The sequence below is a fragment of the Protopterus annectens genome, chromosome 12.part0, assembly GCF_019279795.1.
Source record: "Protopterus annectens isolate FY-2018-M chromosome 12.part0, PAN1.0, whole genome shotgun sequence".
NCBI lineage: Eukaryota > Metazoa > Chordata > Ceratodontiformes > Protopteridae > Protopterus > Protopterus annectens.
The window spans coordinates 1,576,846,939-1,576,873,909 of record NC_056746.1 but is presented as its reverse complement, the minus strand read 5'-3'; the positions used below and the strand labels follow the sequence as shown (position 1 = coordinate 1,576,873,909).

Below are 26,971 nucleotides of genomic sequence, written 5' to 3'. Positions count from 1 at the left end.
ACAATAGAGGTATGACTGCTGAATCCTATACAACTGCACTTTATAAGCACTTACACGAGTGCATGGATCGGGCAATCCTTAACAGAACCAAGATGCTATCCTCCAAATAAAAGGAAGCCAATCTGGTGGTCCCCTGCCATAAACAAACTCTACAACAGAAGAAAGAAACTGTTGCAGAAAAGAGAAAAATCCCATGATTGGAGGAACTCCGTGGTCAGCCTCAGTAAGAAGCTAAGATCCCTCATAAAATCCTCCAAAGCTAGTTATGAAAACAAAATCACCACTGATTCTAAAGACAACAACAAAGCATTCTATAGCTATGTCAAGAATCTCAATGGCAACACTCAGATCTTTTCTGAGTTACAGAACAATGGCACTAAATATACAGAACCAACTGATATTGCCAACATCCTGTCAGATCGGTTTCAGTGCTAACTTTACCCCACTCTCATCCCCTAAAGGGCCCATCTCTATACCGGAAGAATGCAAAGTTCCTGTAATCACAGCTGCACAGGTAAAAAACACACTCTCCAAAGCCAAGAACACAGCATCCATGGGACCTGACAACATCCCAGGCTGCGTTCTACATGAACTACAGAACGAACTGGCACCCCACCTAAGTGCCATGTTCAATCATAGCCTCACCTCAGACTTTGTGCCCACTGAAGGGCACACAGAAATGGTTATCCCACTCCACAAAGGGGGAGCCACCACGGACCCCGGGAACTACTGCCCCATTAGCCTGACGACCCTGGTCAAGGCTATGGAACATATCATCATGGAACTTACAAACAATGACATTGGTAATCTCCAAACTCTGGACCCTACCCAGTTTGGGTTTGTAAAAGGCAGATCATGTCTCCTAAACCTGATAAGACTTCTTTGAAGCGGTCACCAAAGCCATAGATGAGGGTAAAGTGGTTCACACAGCCTAACTAGATCTTGCCAAGGCTTTCGACACCATCCCCCACTCTGGAATTATAGATAAACTCACTAAACTAGGTATAAATCCCTACGTCACAAGATGGGTTGCCAACTGGCTCACTGACAGAACCCACAATGTGAAAGTAGCAGACTCTAATCCAACTTCAGACCAGTGACAAGTGGAGTACCACAGGGTTCAGTCATAGGTCCTCCCTGTTTGGTATCTACTTCTCTGAAGTACAGGCTAACACAGAAGGTCTTTGGCTAACAAAGTTCGCAGATGACTGCAAACTAGGAGCCATAATCAAAACTCCAAAAGATGTGGACATCCTACAAAAGGGCCTCACTGAGACAGATGCCAGGTGTCAAAGCCATGGCCTCAAGCTCAATGCCAAAAAGTGCATTGTCATCCCTTTTGGTAAAAACTTTGTACCCATGAACTACCACATAGGCAGTAGTCTACTTAACACCGAAAGTGTGATAAGAGACCTTGGGACACAGGTGGACAGTAGTCTCTCCTTTGATAATCACATTGCCACAGTAGTCAGGAAATCCTTCTATGTGGCACACCTCATCACAAAAGGTTTCTCATCCAGGAAAAAAGAGGTCATTTTTCCCCTCTACTCATCACTCATTAGACCCATTATAGAGTACAACGCCCCTTTTGGTATGTACCTCACAAGACATCTACAACAACTGGAAAGGCCACAGAAATACCTCACAAAGAGGATTACCGGCCTCAAACAGATGCCCTATGCAGACCGTCTCAAAAAACTCCAGCTTTACTCTGTCACATATCGCCTACTCAGAGGCGATCTCTGCCTTACATACACAGCTATGTCAAACCCAGAGCTGTTGGACATGCTCCACTTAAAGAAATACCAATCCCTCTGAGCTACACACTCTAGGGACCTAAACCTTGTCACCACAATAAACAGAACATGCTGGAGGGATAGATTCCTGTCCCAGAGACTTCCCATACTCTGGAACAAACTACCTATCTATATCAAACAAAGCTCTTCATTAGCCACTCTTCAAGAAAAATCTTAATGACTGGATGGGAAATAGGAAATTCACCCTGGGGATCACTTCTGTGGCTCTGCTTGACAGGGGCACAGGAAAATAATTTTCTTGGGTGGCAAAAGCCAGGGTACCATTTAGCTAGGCTTATATAGGCCCTAGGGCCAATAGCCTAGTACCTATCTATGAACCTACGAACCTATAATCATGATATATCCTTTTTCCACAACTGAAATAACCTAGTTGTCTGAGGTGATTTGTTGCCACAGGGGGAGACAGTAAGAGAGGCAGGCAGAATGGGGGAGTAGGAGATTGGTGTTTAGACAGTCATGCATTGTTAGGCCTGTTAGGAAAGAGCTGTCCTGGAGTAGTGTGAGAGCAGCTAGTCCTGGAGGATGGAGGTTTCCTGGCACCTCTTCTTGGCTTGTAGGTAGATGGTGCAGAGGCCTTCCTGACAAAATTTGGCTTGGTGGGGTAGTTTCTATGAAGTTTAAGGAATGGGGAGACAAAGAGATGCTTGAGATCTTGCAGCTCCTTGCTTTTCTCTTGCAGATTTTTAAACAGTTCTGCTGACTGCTTCCCAAAGAGGAACTTGTTATCAAGAGGGTCATCCACAATTTTGTTTTTGAAATCATCTAGCAGAGGCTGTAGCCTGAGCCAGGAGTATCTATGCAGACTGAAGCAGATGCAGCTGACATGGCTGATGCTTCTGCAGCATCACAGCTGTATTTAATGGAATGCCTGGCAACTTGAGCAGTTAAAAGACAGTTTAGAAGCCACTTGAGGTTTGGTGGGAGAATCTGGCATGGAGGAGAGCAGATTTCTGGCCTGGCAGACTAGGTCTAAGACATACTTGACCATTTGAGTTTGGTAATTGATGGCTCCAAATGACAAGGCTGAAGAGGTGTAAATCTTTCTTAATCTGTCCATCACCTTACTGTCTTTATCTGATGGCAGTAGGGAAAAAGAGGGAAGCTGCCTGGATTGTTTGTGTGCTGAGACAGCAATCACAGCTGGGTCTGCCATAGGTGGTTTAATGAGGAATTTAAAGTCATCACGAACTTTGTAGAACCTGTCTGGTCTTTTTGGGGCTGGGGGCTGAGAAGGCAAAGGCGTCTAAGTATGCTGGTATAACTGGAGGAATAGCAGAGGGTGAGGGAGATTCCATCTGCAGAAGCTCATAATACCTCTTCTGAACTTCTGTGATTACAGTAGAATCCCATTTAAAATATTCCCTCATTTTGGAAATGGTTTCCCTAAAGGTTATGTCCTCAGGTGGGGAATCCTCTTCCAAGGAATCCTCGTCTGGGGAGCAGTATTCAAAGGCGGAAGACAGCTGTGAGGCATAGGAGAGGGAGTCATCAGAAAAGGAGGAAGAATCTTCCTCATGTGTATGTGGAAGTGACATAGGGCCAGCAGAAGCAGGCCTGGGGCTCAAGGTTGGAAGGGCAGGAGTTTGAGAAGCAGTAGGCCTCAGGGCCAAAAAGGCCTGAAAAAGGGACTGTGAGAATGCCTGCCAGTCAGGCAAATCTTCTGCTGGGGGAGACTATGGTTCACAGGTTGGTACTAGGCTATCAGCCCTAGGGCCTATACAAGCCTAGCCATAACAATTCCCTGGCTATTTCTTCCCACATTATGCTTTGACTTCTGCTTCCTTTTCAGAGAAGGAGTTTTAAGTCCTGGCTGAGTGGGCGAAGGCCTAATGTCCAATATCAGCCTAGGACTAGAAGTGCCTTCCTCGGTAACACTAGCCATTTGGGCAAACCTGGTCCCCCTCCCCGACACTGGAGATCGAAGTCGCTGGTACCTGCGATTTTGCTGTACAGCTAAAACTGCTTACTTATCTCATCAGAGTTCTCTGTATTCATCTCTCAAGCTTACATCTTAACTCCTTCCTGTGGTTTAGCATTAGCAAACAGAAGTCCCAATATAATGATGGTAATTTGAATTCAGCTACAACTTGGCACAAGGGGATAGTGACTCCTGTAACTGGTCTCACTAATGACCGTTACAGAGTAAAGACATTTATGTTGTGTGCTGCTGTGAAAAGATTTTGATTCTGAACCATTAAGTAAATACTTATACAATATCTGGGTGTGACTAATACACAGAAGCCCCAAAGTATACTGAGTAACATCAGAAAATCTGCAGCTTTAATAAACTTAATTATCCCAAACACCACCTCCTGGTTTGCAGTATAAGATCATTCCCTGATTGATATATTCTGGGACAGTAAATGCAATGGCCCTATGGACATCTAAAATACAGTGAAAGTAACCTGGTACTGTAATGCAGTAGTCTAATAAACTGATCCATCTCTGAAGGAACCATCCTACAAATCTGGAAAAATTCCATTACAATTCCACTCCATAAAGGCAGTAATACAAATGACCTTACTAACAAAAGACCAATCTCCATTCTTTCTCCTCTCTCCAAAACATTAGAAATGTGTATACATAGTCAACTACTCAACCACCTTTTAGAAATCAACCTCCTCACCCCACCACAACATACTTTTCGCACATTCCATAGCACCACCACTGCCCTCCTCTCCTTCACAGACACAGTGAACAAGGCTTTAGATGCAGGTCTAACAACTTTAGTAGTCCTATTAAACTTATCCAAGCCATTCGACACAGTGTCACATACCAAACTACTACAACAACTGTCAGAAATATGCTGTTGCCTACATAAGCTGTTCTGGTTTGCTAACTACTTACACAACAGACAACAATCAGTGAAATGGCAGAGCAAACAATCTACCTATCTGCTAAATAAAATAGGAGTACGCCAGGGGGTCCGTCCTTGGACCCCTTCTCTTTAATATTTTCAAAAACAATTTAAATCTAGTGTCCCCTCATCCAATATGCAGATGACTCCACAATCATATCCTCCTCCAACAGCTTTCAAGACCTCCTAAAAATAACCCAAAAAGCATTCAAATCCATAGAAACCTGGCTTAATGACTCTCAATTACTCCTAAATGCAAAAAAAAAAAAAAACAAACTTAATTTTGCCCGCCAAACCAACCCCAAAAGACTTTAAAATATACTCCCAAATTAAAATGGAAATTCGGGTCGGTCATTCTGCAAAACTACTTGGTATAACAACAGATGGTACACTCTCCTATGAGCAACACATTCTTAACACTATAAAAAGAGCTACTTTTAAACTAGGTAAACTCCACAGCAGTGGTGCACAACCTTTTTGTAGGCAGGGCAACTACACAAATTCTTAATGCATCTGTGGACCACCTCAAAACATAGCAAGTTATTACAAGTTAACAACAGGTACCCGTGACTGCCATTTTTACTTACGACAGCAGTCGTGAAATTGCCTGTTTTCTACATCAACTTTGCGTTTAACTTTATTCTGGCTTGCAGCCATGACTTATTACAAACTCTTGCAGAAAATTACTACTGTTTACAGACTACAAGTTATAAACAAAAAAGAGTAGTTACTACTTCCGCAGCTAAAATTAGAGGTGTGCACAACTGAAGTCAATTAGGTAAATAAGTGCTTGCTGGAAAGTTTGTGCGACTGGAGTAAGGCATGGTATTTTTTCACTTTTTTTTTTTTTAATTTTTGGTTTCTCTCTAGGGGCCGAATGGTGTTACGTCGAGGGCCAGATTTGGCCCCAGGGCTGGACGTTGTGCACCACTGTTCTACAGGCATCAAAAGTTCATGGATGGACCCACAAAAATCAAGCTGGCCAAGTCTTTACTAATTCTTTCCCTCTTTTCCGGTACTCCCATCGTCACAAACCTTCACTCCTCCCTCTTTAATAAACTGCAATGCTGCTACTACAAAATTGCAAAATTTGTCTCCAGCTTGCAACACCATACCCATCACTGCCAAGCAATCACAATGCTTAATTGGTATGAATTCTCCCAATACCTCAATGACACCCAACTAACTCTGGCTCACAAGTTAGTATATAACCCAGAGAAATGCCTTGCTCTACTGTCAACCTATACCCACTCTAGAAATCTACGGTCCACAAGTAAACAACTTCTGATCATATCAGAACCAAAAATAGCAGGACAAAGCCTATACTCCTATTCCATTCTAAATTATGTAATGCTCTACCAGCATCTATTACTTTGTTAGATTCCCTTAATGCTATTAAATCCTCACTAAAAAGCTACTATCTTAACAACCCCACATGTCCTTACTCCCTTAATACCAGACTCCCATAATTTTCTCCTTATTAGTCCTCTATCCATAGCTATAACCAATCACTAACTACAAATCCACCTACTATTTCTCCTTAACTCATTCCCTGGTGAAAAAAAATATATAGTGAGTGGGTACTAGTGTATATCTCAGTTTTAATGCATTGTACCTAAATGGAATTAAATGTAACTTCTTTTTTCTACAAAATGTCTTTACCTTCACCTCTATGTTAAATAAAAGAGCTACAGTATTTATAAAAAAGTTTGCTATGATATGATAATTGTGGTCTATATTTTTTTATATAGTTTAAAGTCTTTCTTTCTAAAAGTGTGCAACTAGCTATCTACTGTAATCTGATGTTATTTAACTTATTGTGGAGCTTTTCTCCTCGGACCTCCACTGAAAATGGGTTTCTGACCCAGTGGACTCCCGGTCAACAAATGTCAGTAAATAAATAAATACTGTGAGTGACTGCACTATACAGAAGTCTTCCTCCTAGCTACTGGCATTTGTAATAGTCCTTCAGGACTCTTCAGTCCCAATGACCTATTACTTTTCCCAGATTAACTCCTGAGATGTACTCTTAACAGAATGCATCTGACAAGGCCACCAAATAGCTTCTCTTCTGTAATATATCTACATCTGTCATTCATTTATGATGGTTGGTATGTGGCTTGTATGGTACCAAAGGACAGTAACCTTTAGTACTGGACTGCAGTGCTGCTTCCTACACATCAGATCACATGCTTACATTCTTTTCAACATATGCATACCCACCTAAAGCCATACATCTAGCGCAGGAAACATCCAGCATGAAACATATCGGCATGAAGCAGTTCTATATCAGCCCACTATTCGTTCTTTATAATAATTTTTCCCTGAAGCAGTACAGCTCTTCAGTCTCCTTCATGTAGCCAGCCCAGAAGTTGCACAGGATAATTTTTCCCCATGTCATATAAGTAACAAATTACAAACCATACACAGTTCAATCCATGTCACAGGAGTAATAACTGATGAACAGTGGTGAATACCAAGGTACAGGTGTGGCACTGCTGAGGTATAGTGCACCCCATGACAAATGCATTCCATCTGCTGAGAGATCGCACAGAGTGCGGAATGTGTTCTGCATCCGGACACGCATATTTCACAAATCACATGCCAGATAACCACATGCCTGTTTTTTCCAGCATTACATATGCAACAGCTAACGACACACATGCACTCAATGTTACCATGCCACGTGTAACAAATGAGGCACAGTACATCTTCTGTCACATGTGCAACATCTGATATGGCATAATGAACCCTTGTCACATAAATAAAAGCCGAGGCATCATTCATCGCATCGTCAGTCTAACATCTACTAAGACACTGGCATCTGATGGCATATGTAGTACTTCCAAGAGTCATGCTGTAATGCCTGCCATATTCATAACAGCTGAAACACCATGCATTCTGTCTCCTACAAAGAAACAGCTGACGACACATAAAACATTCTTTGTCAACCATTAAACAAGCCATGTGGCATATTGCACTTGAGTCACATATAACAAATGTCGAGGAAAGTACAGTTGTGTAAAACCTTACCATAACAGTAGATGTTCTTCTCTTCACTGTTGCAGTATTCATAACTGATGGGATCTCCTGCCAAGTATAGTCCAACGTCCATCCAGTATACCAAAGCCTTTAGAACTTATAGGCGTTGTATGTCACACGTATGCTCCCCATGCAAGGTGTAGGGCATAAAGGTGACATACGGATGCACACACTCAAAATTGGAAAAGCCTCAGGAAGAACAGATTGTCCTTAGGGACAAGGAAAACTATGTGCATCCAGACGGTGGAAAAGGAGAAGAAACTTTCGGGCAGGAATGAAAGAGTGAATACTACAACAGTGAAGAGAAGGACATCTACTGTTATGGTAAGATCTTACACAACTGTACTATGTCCTTCCATATCACTGTTACAGTATTCATAACCAAAGGGAAAGTACAAATGCTCAAGAGGTAGCCTGGGAAGAGGACAGCACAGAAGAGCCCTTCAGAAATTCACAATGAAAGACATTTTCCATAAAAAAAAAATAAAGAAATGTCCTTAGAAATCAAAGAAGAGATGGTTTGCTTAAAAACATCCAAACACAAAGAGCTGGGATGAAAAGAAACACAATTTGCTCAGATCTGCGCATAAAGTTAGTTCTGTCTAAATAATATCTGAGCTGTCTGTGCAATTCCAAGCTGAACCTTCACAGTGGCACCCTACAGAGAAGGGAAAAAGATGAATAGACTGATTAAGGGAAATCTCATTAACTACCTTGGACATAAAAGAAAGATTAGTATGAAGAGACACCCTGTCTCTGTGGAAAACTAGGAAAGGAGGGCCATGACAGCCTGAAGTTCAGACTCTCTCTTGGCTGAAGTGAGAGCCAAAAGGACAGCAGCCTTCCAAGTACAATGTTGTAAGGAAGCTGAAGAATCAGGCTCAGAAGGAGTATGAGTCAATTTTTGAAGAACAAAGCTGAGGTCCCAAGAAGGCTGAATACATTTCCTGGGAGGGCTAATGTGAAGGCTGTCCTTAAGAAAGTGTTTGACCTCAAAACTGGAGACCAATGGAGGATGTACGGGCAGACAAGCAGTAACTGCTGACAGGTGAGCTTTAACTGAAGAATGCACTAACCCAGCAAGAGCAGATCACACAAATAAGAGGGAACCAGGGGATTCTCCACAGATAGGGGATCCTAATGGCGAGAGAGGCACCAGACAGAAAATTGCTTCCATTTGGACAGATATGATTTCCTGGTAGTGGGTTTCCTAGCCCCCTTGCAAAACCTAAAGCACGTCCTCAAAAAAAAGATGCCTGAAAGAGATCAAAATCCTATCACCCACAGCATCAGTTAAAGAGTGGACAAGAGAGGATGGATAAGAGACCCTTTGTTTTGGGTGAGAAGATCCACCCAGTGAGGGAACTTGTGGTGAATGCCCCTGGCGAAGTGAGAAAGAAGAGAGAAACAATGCTGTCTGGGCTAAAAGGGAGTCACTAGCAAGACTTTGGGAAAGTCCTGCCTGATCTTGTGATAAGAGAAGAAGGGGAGGGAAGGCATACAGAAACATCACCTTCCAAGGAAAAGACAGGTCATCCACTTACCAAGCCAAAGGACTTGGAATATAAAAGAGAATGAAGTTGCCTGTTTAAAGGGGAGGCAAAAAGATCTACCTGAGGAATGCCCCACAAATGGACAATGTCCCGGAATAAATCTCTGGTGCAGTGGTGCAGCGGTTAACGCTGTCACCTCACAGCAAGAGGTTCTCCATTTCGATTCTTGGCTGGGGTGCATTCTGTACAGAGTTTGCATGTCCTCCCTCCGTTCGCATGGGTTTCCTCTGGGTACTCCAGTTTCCTGACACTTTCCAAAGATGTGTGTGGAGTGTTTCTCCCTAGGCCTCTTCTGAAAATAGGCTCTGTCGTAGTCAGACTTTCCTGGTCAACAAATGTTAAATAAATAAATAAAAATAAATAAATCTCTGTAAAGCACCATTCGTGAGCTTGTGAACTAGACCTACTCAAACAGTCTGGCACTAGGCTGTGCCTCAAGGGAATGTAATCTGCCTGAAGAGTCACTCAATACTGGACAGCTAGATCCCAGACCAAAAGAGCTAGTCTGTAAAGAAGATAGGACCTTGTATCCCCTTGCTTGTTGACATACCACATCACTAACTTATTGTCTGTGAAAATTTTGAGGTGCTCGGAATGAAAAATGTAATGTAAAACCTAAACAGCCAGAAGCAGGGTCCTCATCTCTTTTAACTGATGTGGTACGACCTCTGATGAAGAGGCCAGAGACCCTGAACCTTGAGGGGGCCAAAGGAGGCACCCCATGTCCTGTCTGAGGCATCTGTAAAAAGCTCTTGAGTCAGGACTGGAGCTTGGAAAGGAATGTCCAGGTTGAGGGAAAATTCATGAATCTACCACTGAAGCTCGAGTTTGAGACAGGGAAGGAAGGGTATCAGGAAGTTCAGGGGGTGGCAATGCTGGAGCCACACAGACTTGAGGTATCAATGAAACTTCCTCTGTGCAGCCTGGCCAGATGGAGCATAGGAATGGTGGAAGCCATGAACTTCAGAAGCCCTGGCCATAACTGAAGCCAGGAGAAGAAGAGACTAGAAAAAGGCAGCGAGAAACAGAACCTTGGGGGTAGGCAGAGATGCCAGCATGGGGATGGCCTGAAGTCTGCAACTGAGAAAAATATGATCATGAGAAAGAGTCAGAGCTGATTTCTGAAAGTTTATGGTGAACCCCAGCCTCTGTAATAGGAAAATAGTGAACTTGAGAACCTAAAGCAGAGCATTGGGGAAGAAGCTTGGATGAGCAGACAGTCCAGATAGGGAAAGAGCTGAACTCCTGGCAACCTGCAAAAGGCAATGATAGGAGTAAGGCATTTGTTGAATACCCTTGGGCAGTAGAGAGGCACGGCAAATAACGAAAAATGCAAGGAAGAAACAGAGAAATGTAAAAAATTTCTGGAAAAGGGGATTGATGAGGACATGACTGTAGGCATCCTTGAGATCCAAGGAGACTAGGCAGAAAAATGGTAAATAAAGTCTGAAGGGACCATATCTAAAGGGAAGCAATCTTGAGAAAGGTGTAGAGCCAGAAAAGATCCAGAATTCGTCTCCAAGTGCCCTCTTTTCGGGGAACCACAAACATTTTGGAATAAAAACCCTTCCCTACCTGAGGAGTATGCACAGCTTGAATGGTACCCTGAGCCAAAACAGAATGGAGCAACTCTGGGCCTGAGAAGGTTGAGGAATGCTCAAAAAGGGAGGAAGGGATTTCCAAACCATAAAACATCTCTGGCAGATAATGGACAGAACCAAAGAGTCTGTTGTGATCCTAAAACAATTTGGAAATGACAGGGAAAGACAGAGGTACAAGGAAGGGAACCTGGTTGAGGGAAAGGGGAAAAACTGTCAAATGGAATCCGGCCTGTTTTGAAAAGCAGGTTTCTGGGAGGTAGGAGTTTGAGTAGACTTAGCAGGAAGCACACGTCTAAAACCCTTTTTTCCCTTAGGTGGAGGGTGAACAGAAGAAACAAAAATATGTTTGAACTTCTGCAAGGCTTTACCCTCATCCTGGAGAGACTTGAAAAGATCAGCAGCAGCACCAAAAAGATTTTTATTATCTAAAGGGGCATCCAAAAGTTTGGCCTTAATGTCACCACACAAAGCCTGAAGATGAAGTCAAGAACAAGGCCTCATAACTTAACCAAATGTAGCAGACCTGGAAGAGGCATAATCTGCGTCATAGCTGCATTTGTTAAGAGTGGCGAGCAACATGGGAGGTAGAACCCAGTAGGGAAAGGACAGAAGCCTTCCCTCAGAGTCAGGAAGCTCAAAAAATACTTTGGAACTCTAAGAAAGGAAGGTCAAAACATACCTGGTCATATGAGTCTGGTAATTCATGGCACAAAAGAATAAAGTGGCAGCAGTGTAAACCTTTTTTTAAACAGCCTCTCTGTAGCCCTACTATCCTTATCTTAAGGGAGCAACTTGATAGAGGTCAACAATTTGGAGGGCTTGTCAGAAGAGACAAACTTCAGAAGGGGTCAGCAGAAGGACATTTATAAATAAATTTACACTCCTCAGGCAGTTTGTAAAACCTGTTAGGGTTCTTGGGTGCAGGGGGCTGAGAATCAGGGGCTACAGAAGCTACTGAAAAGGTATCCAGAAAGCCAGGCAGAACAGAAGGCATAGGAGAATCCATCTAGTGGAGCTCCTAATATCTTTTCTGAATGAGTGACTTGAGAACAATCCCACTTAAACTCTGAGCCATAGTCCAAGGAGGAAGAAAGTACAGTTGTGTACACTTACCATAAATGTAGATGTTTGAGTGTATTCACTGTTGCAGCCATTACATTTGGGTTATCTGCTTGCAGGTAGCCCTCAGTCGACCTGAATATCAAAGTCTTGGATTCCTGCATTGGATGCTGTCTCTTCTTCCATGACGTCAGGTCGTCAGGGGTATAAAACATGCAGCCAACGCCATTACATCAGTTTTTTTTGCCCCAGATGTCAGGTGCCCCCATAATGGGAAGCAATTATAGGTTAGGTTACACCTCCAACAAAAAGCAAATACACCACAAAGCTTAAATACACCAAACAAGAAGAAAGGTAGAGCCAAGAGAAGTCAGGGGGTGGGAAGGAGGGTTACCAGGACTGCAACAGTGAATACACTCGAACATCTACATTTATGGTAAGTGTATACAACTGTATTACGTTCTTTGTGTTTCACTGTTGCAGTCATTACATTTGGATTGATTCCCAAAGCTAAGGAAGGGAGGAGGATGTTAAGAGAGCATTAGGACCAGCTATTAAGCCCTGCAAGACTGCAGTGGCAAAACCAGCTCTGGATTTATAAAAAATAGGCATGTGGTAATGCTTGGTGAATGTATGTACAGTGCTCCAGGCAGCAGCTTCTAGGATGTCCCTGGTAGGGACTACTCTGAGAAAGGCTGTAGAGGTAGATGCAGCCCTGGTGGAATGTGATCTTATCCCCTGTGGGGTAGGTTTCCATGGTACTTATAGCAAAAATGAATGCAATGGGCTATCCACTTAGAAATGGTTTGCTTTGAAATGGCCTTCCCCTCTGCCCCTGCAGCAAAGCCAACTAGCAGCTGATCAGATTTTCAGACAGGCTTAGTCCTGTCCAAATAAAATCGAAGTTGTCTGTGCACGTCCAAAGAGTGCAGTATTCGTTCTCCTTTGTTTTGTGGATTAGGGAAAAAAAAGTAAGCAAATGAATGGACTGATTAAGGGCCACACTAGACACCACCTTGGGCATAAAGGAAGGATTGGTCCTGAGGGACACCCTGTCTGCATGGAAGATGATGAAAGGCTCCACTGCCATGAGGGCCTGTAATTCAGACACTCTTCTTGCTGAAGTGATGGCTAGAAGGAAGGCTGTTTTCCAAGAAAGGAATTTGAACTCTGCAGTTGCAGCTGGCTCAAAAGGAGGGAGAGTGAGCTTTTCCAATACAAAGTTAAGGTCTCAGGCTGGAGTAGGGGCTCTCCTGGGGGGGTCTTAATTTTTGGCCCCTCTGAGGAATTGCTTTAGTAGAGGGTGAGAGAAGACGGGTGGTTCAGTATTATAATGAGCTGAAATGGCAGAGGCATGAATTTTAATTGACGAGAAGGAAAGGCCCTTGTGGAGCATTTCTGTTAAGTACTGAAGAATATGCGGTAAGCTGGGCACTGTTGTGCCCATCCCCTGAGTCTGGCTCCAAGAACGGTATCTTTTCCACTTTTCAACATAGGATTTTCTAGTACTAGGCCTCCTTGCCTCCAGAATGACATCTAGCACCTGCTTACTGAGGGATGCTATTGGGGAGCTCAAGGAATTAGCCAGGCTGCAAGGTTCAGGGTATGAAGCTGAGGGTGCAGAATCTGGCCCTCCTGCTGGGACAGCAGGGCAGGGGTCTGAGGCAGGTGCCATGGTTCCAGCAGTGTCATACTGCGCAAGAAGGGGTACCAGTGCTGGTGTGGCCAGACTGGTACAATCAGTATTGTCCTTGGTTTGTCCTGTTTGATCTTTAGCAGAACCTTCGGGAGGAGAGGCAGAAGGGGAAAGGCATAAACTGAGAGGTTTTCCCAGGTAAAGGACAGGGCATCCACTTTCCAAGCCTGACTGTGGGAAGTCCTTGTGCAGAATTTGTCCCATTGGTAGTTCTGAGGGGAGGCAAACAGGTCTATCTCTGGGTTTCCCCATTTGTTTCTCAAGAGGTTGAATATCTTTGGTTCCAGTTTCCACTCATGTGGGTCCATGAGATTTCTGCTTAGGTCGTCTGCCAGTGAATTTAGCTTGCCTGGCAGGAATTCAGCTTGTAGGTGCACTTGGTAGTTCAAGGCTGTGTTCCACAGAGCCATGACTAGTCTGCAGAGAGGGTACGAGTGGGTCCCCCCCTGCTTGTTTATGTACCACATAACTGTGGTGTTGCCTGTCTTTACCAATAATTGTCCTGGAAGAATGTGATCCTTGAAGGCTGTCAGGGAATTCTGTACAGCCAACATTTCTTTTTGGTTGATATGCAGGTATATCTGTCTCGGGTTCCATTTGCCCTGAATGCACTGCCCTGCCAAGTGAGCCCCCCATGCATAATATGATGCATCTGTTGTTAGGGTTTGGGCGGCAGGAGGTAGAGTGAATGGGAGCCCCTTGGTGTGGTAGCAGGCCTCTGCCCACCAAAGGAACTCTGTCTTTATACAAGCAATGATAGGAATCATTGATTCCAGGTCCTGAGAATGCTGACACCACAGGCTTTTTAGATACTATTGTAGTTTCCCCATATGCAGTCTTGCATATGGAATTAGTAGAATGCAAGAGGTCATGAACCCCAGGGCTTGCAGGATTTTCCTTGGAGACAGCTGGGGTCTTTGTGGCCAGTAGTTTGAAGGAGGTTTTCAAATAAACTTGTTTCTCCGGAGTGAGTAAAGCCATCTGGGAAGTTGTATTCAAGCTTGCTCCAGGAATACAATTTGTTGGCAGGGTACTAGGTGAGATTTATTTTCGTTTATGGTGAACTCCAGTGAGTTTAGAAGTTTCTTTACGAATGCCAGATGTTTTAATAGCAATTCCAGGCTTTCTGCCTGAATCAGACAAGTATGGGTATATCTGAATATTTCTCTGCCTGCAAAATGCAATGGATGGAGCTTGACACTTTGTGAATACCCTGGGTGCAGTAGATAAGCCAAAGGGAAGTGCAGAGAACTGATAGTGCATGGAGCCAGCTCTGAAGCATCGGTATTTCCTGCAAGATTCCCTTATTGGAATCTGCAGGTAAGCTTCCTTTAAGTCTAAGATTGCCAACCAGGCATCTTTGCCTAGCATAGGAAGCAGCTGTTGAAGTGTTAGCATCTTGAATTTTGGGATTACCAAAAAAGTATTTAGAATAGAGAGGTCCAGGATAGGACGCTATGAGCTGTCTTTTCTGGGTACCAGGAAAAGTCTTGAATAAAAACCTTGTCCCTTTTCGTCTGCTTGGACAGGTTAAATAGCCCTGACACTTAGGAGAGAGAAAACCTGCTGTTGAGCCTCTGCCCACTAATTTGGGGGTAGGTCTGGCCAACCGTTTGGGGTTGGTAGGATGTGGAAGTGGAATCTGTATCCTTGGGAAACTATATTCAAAACCCAATTGTCCTGGGTAATGAGTTCCCAGTTTTTTGCATGCAGTGCAAGCATTCCCCCCAAGGGAACAGGCAGTTGAGCAGGGCTTGGGAAGAGTTAAGGTTAAGTCATTGTGACATTTTTCCATAGGGGTAGCTTTTTCCTCCATCTTTTTAAGAACTTCTTCTACTTTGTTGCCAAACAGGCGGTCTTGGTTTAATGGAGCATCCAGTCATTTAGTTTTAACATGATCTGGCAAGTTTTGCTCGTTAAGCCACGCATGCCGTCTAAGTACAGACCCAGTGACAGCAGCCCTGCAAGATGCTTCTAGAGAGTCAAAACCACATTGCAAAGTATGTTTACAAACTTGTTCAGCAGAATGCATTAAATCCTGTAATTCTTTATGTTCAGCGCAGTCAGGAATCAACATAATTTTCTGTTTAAGTAATCCCATAATATGCTGCTGATACCCTAATGGCCAAAGTAGCAGAAGTGTATACCTTCTTCCCCCATCTGTCCAAGGCCCTGGAATCTCTATCAGAGGGGGTAGGATTTTTGGCAGCAGTAGCTTTAATGCCTTTTGGTCCTTGGGAAATGGTTTCTGGATCTGCAGTAAGATTCTTGAAGAGGAACTTGTGAGAGTTAGGTACTCTGTAATACCTGTCAGGTTTTCTGGGAGCTGGAGGTAGAGAGTCTGGGGCCAGGCTATATTCCAAGAAGGCATCATCTACATTGTCCAGAACAGGAGGGATAGCTAAAGGCCTGTGTTGAGGGAGGAGTAAGAATTCCCTAAGTCCCATTTTGGAGTCAGAGTATTCCTGGCTTCCCCAGCAGAAATGCTCCCTAAGAGAGTGTAAGGTTTCACCAAAGGAAAAATCTTCTGGAGGGGAAGCAGAGGGAATGGAATCCTCAGCATCAGAATCCTCATAGGTGGATAAGGGCAAATCCTGGTAATCAGAAGAGAGAGAAATTTCAGAATCCTTATCAGAAGAATTTGAAGGAAAATCAGTTCTAGGTCTCTTAGAGGAGGAAGGCTGGCTTCCCCTAATTAAAGCAATAAGGTCTTCAGCCATTCTAAGCATTTGTTTTTTAGGCATATGGGCCTGACCATACGGTTTGAACGTTGGTTTTCTAGGGGTGGGTCGAGTTTTAGGCCTTGATGAAGAAGATGGCGTCGGTTTGAAATGCAAATCTGTAGGCCTGAATACACCCTCAGAAGCCGGTGTCTACACAGCGGCTCCAGAAGCATCCAAGGTAGAGACATCCGCAGGTTCTTAGTCGAAGAAGCATCTCGCGGCATACCGGACTCTGAATGGGTCTCAGTAGAGACCTGCGAATCTGTAATAGCGGGTATCAGGGGCTGCGAAAGCACATCACTGAGTACCAGCGAACTGGCGACTAGCTTAATGAAAGCGTCGTCGGATGTTTTGGACCTATGTGGTCTGCCTCTGTCTTTATCTTTACGCTTTTTCAGAATGCCAGTAGTCGGATGGCTTACTGAAGCCATTTCTGGATAGTTAAACAGAGTACCAAAATAATTTGATGCAAAAACAGACTGACGACGAATAGTTCGGGGGTTGAATACAGCACACAACCGACAGCGAGGGACGTCGTGGTCTGGGCCGAAGCAAGGAATGCAGTACGAATTAAAATCTTTATGAAGTATTTGCTTTCCACAGGTAATACAATTGTTAACTTTTACTGACATCGGTTAAGAGCAAGAAAAAGGATCCCCAACGGGGTACTTAGTTTTTTTGAAGACATCGGTTCTGAAACTCGAAAATGAAAATTTCAGGAGTCGGCCGACTGGCACTTGCAAACTGCTTCTGCTTCGGGCACCGTATGGCAAGAAAGACTGATGCAATGGTGTCAGTTACATGTTTTATACCCCTGACGACCTGATGTCATTGAAGAAGAAACAGCATCTGACGCAGGAATCCAATACTTTGATATTCAGGCCGGCTGAGGGCTACCTGCAGGCAGATAACCCAAATGTAATGACTGCAACAGTGAAACACAAAGAACATCATGAGAAGGGTAAGACAGGGAATCTTCCTCTGAATCCAGATTCTCCTCCAAAGAATCCATTTTACTGGGTCTTTTAAGAGGAGGGGAATACCAGGGAGGGTAGACACAGACACCCTCTTGAGGAGACTTTAAAGCCATTAAATCACTGAACAACCCCCCCCCCCCCCCCCCGAGTAAAATCCTGACATTTTCATTAGGGATCATTAACTACAGGGTAAATATATTTGGTTTTCTGTTTCTTTTTCAGCAGGACGCTCACACAAAATACCTTCAGGGGGTCAGACCCCTGGTGACATTCAATAAGCATAGTAGGAATCTCTTCCCTAACTACGATCTGCAGAATTGCTCTTAGTCCCTTAGATATAATCAGCTGAGGTTTCCTCTCAACATGAGAAGCAGACATTTGTAAAGCCCCCCCGAGGACGTGCGACAAGTTGTATCCATGCCAACCTCTGATGGGGGTACAACAGAGGAATCTGAAGCAACCACTGGATGATCCTCTTGGCTTGGACTAGCCTTGAGACAGAGACATCCAGGGGAGGCTGGATAGCAGCCACGTCAGACCAAAGTTTTTTCTTTTTCTTGGCAAATGACTGACCCTGGAGATGGGAAGTTTCTTCTATAACACCCTGGGCTAGCAGCTTAAGATGTTGGTGTTCAAGGGAAACAGATAGAGCAGACCAACAACTACGTAGGGACAAAAGCCTGGCGGTTAGAACACTGTGTATGGTCGTGGGAAGCATCTAAACAGAAAACACACTGGTCGTAATGGTCTTTATGGGGAATCTGCCTTCCACACTGACATTCTCCCTTTCTGGATGACATGAACCCAACAGCACTAAAGAAAAAGGAAAGACAAGAAGAAACTCCAACAGGGCACTTATCTGAAACTCAGGTTATTAAAAGCAGCACAGCAGAAGGACATTTAGACGGACATTCAGTGATGGTGTTCTGACTGGCTACAAAGAATTTCTGACTGTGTGTTTTGCACAAGGAGCATGTGTGTGATGTAAGACACCTATATTTACTAAAGGCTTTGGTACACTGGACAAATTTTGGGCTACCCTTGGCAGGAGATCCCTTAGGTTATTAATACTGCAACAGTGATACGAAAGGACACCATTTCATCACGTGTGCAACACAAGAACAGGCACCACGCAAACAATGTCACATTTTAAACTCATTACAAGACATAGTTCAAATTATCACAAGAAAAACCACAAAAAACGAATACAAAAATGAAAGGCAGCGAAACCAGAGGTAGAACACAAAACCAGCTCCACAGAAAATGGCGTAACCAACAAGTTTTAATATCCGCTTTCGTCCTTGGACTTCCTCATTCTGAGGAAGTCCAAGGACGAAAGCGGATATTAAAACTTGTTGGTTACGCTATTTTCTGTGGAGCTGGTTTTGTGTTCTACCTCTGGTTTCGCTGCCTTTCATTTTTGTATAGTTCAAATTATGTCACATGTAATGTGCTATGCATTGCATATCCCATGTCGTGTGTCATAGCTAGAGAGATATAGTGTAGGACATTCTAGGTTACCTGTTTAACGTGTGAGAAAACACAGTATTTTATATAGCCTGTGTAACAGTTGACAAGGACGAGAGCACCCACTCTCACATACACAATAGCTGAGATGCATGCTGCTTAACTCCCTCTGTTCTACCAAGACTCAGTAAATTAAGGAATATGATAAAATGAGGTATCATTTTATGTCATCAATTTATAAGCATTTCCACATTAGGAAATAAAATATATCATGCAATGTCAGTCATAGAACACTTAGATTATAACAAAAATATGTGTACGTTTCCAGTAATAGGAATTATGTACAATGCATCTTAGTTTACGACAAAAACAAATGACCTGAGAGTAGGCTTTCTAACTACACCTGAAGAAATATATTCTGAAGAAGGAATTAATTCCATTCCATTTCAATACTCTTGTCAGACTGTTGGTTTATACAGAATATTCTGCGGTCACGTGGGTTTTCTACGGGTGTTCTGGTTTCCTCCCACACTCCAAGGACATGCAATAGGTGGACTGGACACTCTAAATTGGCCGTAGGTGAGAGTGTCTGTGTGAATGAGTAGTGTGAATGAACTACAGCTGCAGGGCTAGCCACTCGGTGGTGTAAACCTTGGCTCGAGATGATTGTCACTGCTGAAGTGACACCCCAACCCCATGTGCAAAATGGGAAAAGTGGTTGAGGATGGATGGATTTTGGCACACTCTCTTATTCCTAAACCTGTGAACTTTTGGCAAACCGTGACAAAAGTGACTTACATTGATCGGCTCTGGCATCGTTTAAGAAGTACAGGATGGGAACCAGCACATCCAAAACATCACTGCTCTTCAGGACAAAGAACAGGAATTTCTGGAAAAAAAAGAGAGAAAAACAGGAAGTAATGTCTGTAACTGTTCAATACTAAATGCCCACCAATGTCTGAACAAAAACTACAAATTATCAACAGTACTTTTGAAGTGAAAAATCTCTAGCTTTAAAATCAGAATGTGTTGCACCTTCTGCAAAAAAAAAAAAAAAAAAAAAAATCTGTTGCAGCATTCTGTTCTCTGTCATTTCACTCTAGGGCAGTGATCAGTATTATGGGGGCATACAATATGCAACTTCTGTAGTAGTATGGAAAACCAGCTGGCACACAGCTTTTTACTACAGATAGATTTCCTCCTGCAATACTGAATTTGATGCCCTCAGTTTCCACTTGCAAACTGCACAAATCTGAGTAAGTCACAGAATCTGGCAATGTTCCAGGGTTTTCCCTGAAAACAAACCCTTTGCATAGCAGACTTATCAATTAAGAAATGAATGAAAAATAAATAAAAAACAAAAATACAGGCTCTGCAGGTATAATTTGCAATGCTTTCCCTAGATAATTACTTATTGTAGTATAGCCTGCTTCTAAAGATGTCTTTTTGGCAAAAACTGTCAGGGTTGGCTCTGCTGTCATCAGAGAAACAATGGTCCTTTAAAGACAAATGCAAGGCCTACTAGGAAGTGACCAATACAGGACATCTGCCTGTAATGCTGGTCGAATGGCTTCAGTAACAGCCTAGAACATCAGACCCCTGGCGGAGAAATCAGGTGGGCTACTAAGTGTCAAGATCTCCATACCTTGTGAAGTGGAACAGGCATGATTTTTGGAAGACACTGGCCTTCAGTATGCACACTTTAAGCAGGATCATTTGTTCTGGTAGTTTAGTTGGCAGACAAGAATTAACTTGGGTGTTAAGGCTCTGTGAATATCATCACACATTCTTGTTCTTCTGGATCTAACATCTAAATACACTGAGGCATGGTAGGATGAAGGAGCTCTGCTTCTACCCGGGACTGAGGGCTTCTGATTTCCATCCCCACACTAGAATAAAATGTCTCAAAACTACCCAAGTAAGAGACTGTCACCTCACCCCACCCTTGAAAGAACTTGTCACTCCACTTTCACCCTTGGATCAAAGCACTCAGTACCTTAACTGTCTATAGCAATTTCCTTCCAAAACAGTTTAACCACCTCCATATGAGAGATAACATTGGCCTTCTTTAACTGCAGGAGATCAAGTCACCCAGTATAAAACCTATGCAGAATGTGCTGCATCTACAACTGAAACACATCCACTACAGAGTTTAAAATAAAGTTGGTGAGTGAATTTAGAATACTCACCATTTTTTACACTAACAGCTATGTGGTAGCCTTAGGGATGCACAGTTCAATATGGCTACCAAAATGATGGTGCCTACCAGATTTTTACCTCACATATGGACTACAGTGCACATCTTGGGGAGGAAAGCTATCCACTTTAAATTTTTTAGTATTTTAAGCATGCAGAAGGAAAGTAAATAAAAGAAAGTAAGAATTCTGGAAGGCTTAGCTCAGTAAGCACAAAGAATGTTGGCACTATTTCTATACAGTCTGACTAACTCTGCATCATGCATTTTGAATAATACTTTGTTTACCCTGAAACTAAAGCTGGGACCAATGTGTGCATCTTTATCACTGGTTATAATTTTCATTCTGAAGCATTCTTTGTACTAGCATTCCTTACCTGTGTACTGCTGTACTCTAATTTAGTTAACTGGTAGCAAAGATAGCTAAGGCTATGACCTGCTGATGTTTCATCTGAAATTTCTGAGTTTGATTCTCTCAACTTTTCCTCACGTATAGGTTCATAGGTGGGTACTAAGCTATTGGCCCTATGGCCTATATAAGCCTAGCCAAAAAGGTATCCTGGCTTTCGCCACCCAAGAAAATAATTCTTCTGTGCCCTTGTCGAGCAGAGCCACAGAAGTGAGCCTTTCAGCTTTTCCCAGTTAGGGGTCGCCACAGCAGAACTCCGGTCTGCTAATGATTGGCAGTAGATTTTTACATGCCGAGTTGCCAGCTCTGACGCACAACCTTCAACGAAGGTACGCCCATTCACGCATGTCTCCACACAGAAGACGCTCTAGCTGAGAATCGAACAGGACAACGTCGTACTGTGAGGCAACAAGAATTTCCTATTTCCCATCCAATCATCAAGATTTTTCTTGAAGAGTGCTAATGAGGAGCTTTGTTTGATATAGATAGGTAGTTTGTTCCAGAGTATGGAAAGTCTCTGAGACAGGAATCTATTCCCCCAGCATGTTCTGTTTATTGTGGTGACAAGGTTTAGGTCCCTAGAGCGTGTAGCTTGGAGGCATTGGGATTTCTTTAAGTGGAGCATGTCCAACAGCTCTGGGTTTGACATAGCTTTGTATGTTAGGCAGAGATCGCCTCTGAGTGGCTATATGCAACGGAGTAAAGCTGGAGTTTCTTTTGACAAGGTCTGTGTAGGGCATCTGTTTGAGGCCGGTAATCCTCTTTGTGAGGTATTTCTGCGGCCTTTCCAGTTGCTGTAGATGTCTTCTGAGGTACATACCAAAAGGGCCGTTGTACTATATAATGGGTCTAATGAGTGACGAGTAGAGGGGAACAGTGACCTCTTTTCCTGGAAGAGAAACCTTTTGTGACGAGGTGTGCCATGTAGAAGGAATTCCTGACAACTGTGGCAATGTGATTATCAAAGGAGAGACTTCTGTCTACCTGTGTCCCAAGGTTTCTTATCATACTTTCAAAGTTAAGTAGACTACCGCCTATGTGGTAGTTCATGGGTACAGAGTTTTTACCAAAGGGGATGACAATGCACTTTTTGGCATTGAGCTTGAGGCCATAGCTTTGACAGCAGGCATCCGTCTCAGTCAGGCCCTTTTGTAGGATGTCCACATCGTTAGGAGTTTCGATTATGGCTCCTAGTTTGCAGTCATCTGCGAACTTCGTTAGCCAAAGACCTTATGTGTTGGCCTGTACTTCAGAGAAAAGATACAAAAACAGGAAAGGACCCAGGACTGAACCCTGTGGTACTCCACTTGCCACTGGTCTGAAGTCAGATTTGGAGTCTGCTACTTTCACAGTGTGGGTTCTGAAAGTGAGCCAGTTGGCAACCCATCTTGTGACATAGGGATTTATACCTTGTTTAGTGAATTTATCTATAATTACAGAATGGGGGATGGTGTTGAAAGCACTTGGTGAGATCTTGATAGGCTGTGTGAACCACCTTACCCTTGTCTACGGCTTTGGTGACTGCTTCAAAGAAGTCTATCAGGTTTAGGAGACATGATCTGCTTTTGCAAACCCAAACTGGGTGGGGTCCAGAGTTTGGAGATTACCAGTGTCTTTGTTTATAAGCTCCACGATGATACGTTTCATGGCCTTGCACACCAGGCTCGTCAGGCTAATGGGGCAGTAGTTCCTGGGGTCTGTGGTGGCTGCCCCTTTGTGGAGTGGGATAACTGTCACTGTGCACCATTCAGTGGGCACAAAGCCTGAGGTGAGGCTATGACTGAACATGGTATTTAGGTGGGGTGCCAGTTCATTCTGTAGTTCGTGGAGAAGGCAGCCTGGGATGTTGTCAGGTCCTATGGATGCTGTGTTCTTGGCTTTGGAGAGTGTTTTTTTTACCTGTGCAGCTGTGATTACAGGAACTCTGCATTTATCGGGTATAGAGATGGGCCCTTTAAGAGGTGAGAGAGGGATAAAGTTAGCACTGAACCTATCTGCCAGGATGTTGGCAATATCACTTGGTTCTGTATATTTAGTGCCATTGTACTGTAACTCAGAGTAGATCTGAGTGTTGCCATTGAGATTCTTGACATAGCTATAGAATGCTTTGTGGTGGTCTTTAGAATCAGTGGTGATTTTGTTTTCGTAACTAGCTTTGGAGGATTTTATGAGGGATCTCAGCTTCTTACTGAGGATGACTAGGGAGTTCCTCTAATAATGGGACTTTACTCTTTTTTGCAACAGTTTCTTTCTTCTGTTGTAGAGTTTGTTTATGGCAGGGGACCACCAGATTGGCTTCCTTTTTTTGGAGGATAGCATCTTGGTTCTGTTAGGGATAGCATGTTCCATGCACTCGTGTAAGTGCTTATAAAGTGCATTTGTGTAGGATTCAACAGTCGTACCTCTATTGTCCGTCTGCATGGGTGTCGTGAAGTTTGCCACTTCTGTCTTAAGAAGCATGAAGTTGGCTTTGGAGGAATTTTTTACAGTGGTTTCCCGAATGGGGGGTGGGGGCGGGATGTGGATGTCTAAGGTGATTAGCTTGTGGTCGGATCTGACTAAGGAATTGACCTCTGGTGTGGAGCACCGGTCGCCCATGTTGGTAATGACCAGGTCTAGGATACTGCTGCCCCTGGTGTGGGTGTGGATAAGTTGATCCAAGGCATTAAAATTTATGAATTCCAGAAAGCATTGAGCAAAAGAGTTGGTACATGAGTAGTTTTCCCAGTTAATGGTGGTGTAGTTGAAATCGCCCATTATTAGCGTGTTGGGTTGTACCCTAATATTTTCCATTGTATCAAGAAATGAGGAGTGGGAATCCTGGGGCATGGTGAGGGTTCTGTAGCAAGCTATAATTTGGATTGCAGTCTTGCCCAGAGTTAGTTGCACTTGGATAATCTCGGATGCATTATGCTGAGCAACTAGCATGGAGGTGTGGATATCCTTAATGAATATGGACACGCCTCCGCCTTTAGTGCTTCGGTCCAGGTTAGGTGGCCGAAAGGTGTGGTATGAATTATAGCCTGGTAATACAGAGGTGCTATCTAGAGCCTTGAACCAGGTCTCAGTCACTGCACAGATAATGATGTTCTCCATTTTAAGGAGTGCTTCGAGTGAGTGCATTTTGAGATTTAGACTTATAGCACTGAGTAGCATTACCCTCCGTTTTTGATTGCCTGTTCCTGTTATGGTGGTGAATTTGTCATTTGAACCTTGCCTAAAAAAGGCACTATAGGGGCGGCAAGACCCTTAGCCATAATCCGGAATCCCAGGGGTGACAGGTGCAGTCCATCTCTGGCAAATCATCGTGGTCTGTCGACCATGTTGTCAAAGGCAGACAGATAATGGATCCCCTTAGAATGACACCAGAAGCTTAGCCAACTGTTGGAAGTCAATCATTTTGTCCTTGTTCTGTGGGTATCATTCTGGGTGATGGCAGGATGCTACTATATTATGTAATTATGAGCAAAATGAGCAAATCAGCTTATCAGAAACACTGATAGGGCAGTCTTTTAAAAGGCATTTGTTTACTGCACTCTTACTTAGTCAGCAAATTAAAAATAATACAAATATAATTATTAAAGTCAGAAATGAATGTAGCCCAAGCCAAAAGAACAAAGTCAGCACAACAGGACCCGAAAAGCAACAATTAAGTACAATGCTGTAAATCCTTTTGCGTGGCCAATACCAACACAAACGCAGCTTATTCAAAAGCTTTTATTAGATCTCCAAATTAAAACCAAGCGCTTTCTCCCAGTCACTACCGGGCTTTCTCAAGGTAAAATACCTTGAGAAAGCGCTTGGTTTTAATTTGGAGATCTAATAAAAGCTTTTGAATAAGCTGCGTTTGTGTTGGTATTGGCCACGCAAAAGGATTTACAGCATTGTACTTAATTGTTGCTTTTCGGGTCCTGTTGTGCTGACAAATATAATTATAAAACCAAAGTAATATATAAACAAAATATTATCATGTTATTGTACATAAAAGCTGCATGTTCAGGTTTTCAATAATCCTTTTATTTTTCCATCCAAACAAGTTTGCTTGTGTCATTTATTTTCTGAATACCAGCATTTAGAATACAGAAAAATAATTAGATGATAGTGTTGTAAATGCATATCAATGCATCACTGAACAAGTCTTTCAGAATTTAACAGCTCACACTTTCTCACAACCGTATTCCCAGCGGTCCCATGTAACTGCATGCACCTGACTGCCTTCAACAGTGCAACACTGATATGTATAAACAAGATGTGTGAAAGTGTAATGGAGGTGCTTATACAGTACAGTTGTATACACTTACCATAAATGTAGATGCTCGAGTGTATTCACTGTTGCAGTCATCACATTTGGGTTATCCCTGCCAGGGTAGCTCTCGGCCGGCCCGAATACCAGAGGCTTAGTATTTCTGCATCGGTTGCAGTCAATTCAGTACTGACGTCAGGTCGTCAGTAGTATAAAGTAAGGCAGCCGACGCCATTATGTCAGTTTTTCTTGCTCTGTCAGGAACCCCCAAGTGGGAGCCAGGTTCTGGTGGAAGAACCCCACCAGTAGAAAGCAAATACCAAAATGTCCCTTGTAAGGAGACAGAAGAAATAAAAGGGGGATGGAGGGAAACCAGGACTGCAACAGTGAATACACTCTTTTACATTTATGGTAAGTATACACAACTGTACTATGTTCTTCGTGTTTCAATGCTGCAGTCATCACATTTGGGTTGATTCCCACAGCTGAGGAAAAGGGTGAAGGCAGTCAAAGAAACTAGGGGCTGGCTAAGATTCCCTGCAAGACTGCAGAGGCAAAACCTGCCCTGGATTTGGAGAAGATAGGCAGGTGGTACTGTTTGGTGAAAGTGTGAACAGATGTCCAGGTGGCCACCTCCAGGATGTCCCTGGTGGACTCCTCTGAGGAAAGCTGCAGAGTTGGAGGCTGCTCTGGTGGAGTGAGTCCTGACCCCCCTTAGGGGGAGGCTTTCCGTGTTGCTTGTAACAGAAAAAGATGCAATGTGCTATCCATCTGGAAATTAATTGTTTGGAGATGGCTTTGCCCTCTGCCCCTGTAGCAAAGCTATCCAGCAATTGATCAGTCTTTCTAAAGGACTTATTCCTGACTAGATAGAATCTGAGCTGTCTGCGTACATCTCGAGAGAGTGCAGGATCCTTTCCCCCTTGTTCTGTGGGCAAATGAATAGATTGGTTGAGAGCCACAATGGACACCACTTTGGGCATGAAGGATGGGTTAGTCCTGAGGGAAACCCTGTCAGCATGGAAGATGATGAAGGGCTCCACAGCCATGAGTGCTTGTAGCTCGGAGACCCTTCTGGCTGAAGTGATGGCCAGAAGGAAAGCTGTCTTCCAGGAGAGAAATTTTAGCTCTGCTGAAGACGCTGGTTCGAAGGGGGGTAGGGTGAGCTTTTCCAATACAAAGTTAAGGTCCCAAGCTGAGGTTGGTGCTCTTCTGGGTGGCCTCAAGTTGCTAGCCCCTCTTAGGAATTGTTTGATCAGAAGGTGTGAGAAAAGGGGCTGCTCAGTGGGGAAATGAGCAGAGATAGCAGAGGCATGAATTTTAATAGAGGAAA

The 26,971-nt window shown here is 43.5% G+C and overlaps 1 protein-coding gene across 1 annotated transcript in view; it reads right to left on the bottom strand.

Annotated features, from left to right (window-relative positions):
• The window catches only part of HID1 (HID1 domain containing), a 1,473,500-nt gene that overhangs the window by 515,668 nt on the left and 930,861 nt on the right, over nucleotides 1-26,971 (bottom strand). Inside the window, exon 10 of the mRNA XM_044090525.1 lies at nucleotides 19,591-19,681. Coding sequence (XP_043946460.1) covers nucleotides 19,591-19,681 — 91 coding nt within the window. The remainder of the gene's footprint in view (nucleotides 1-19,590; nucleotides 19,682-26,971) is intronic.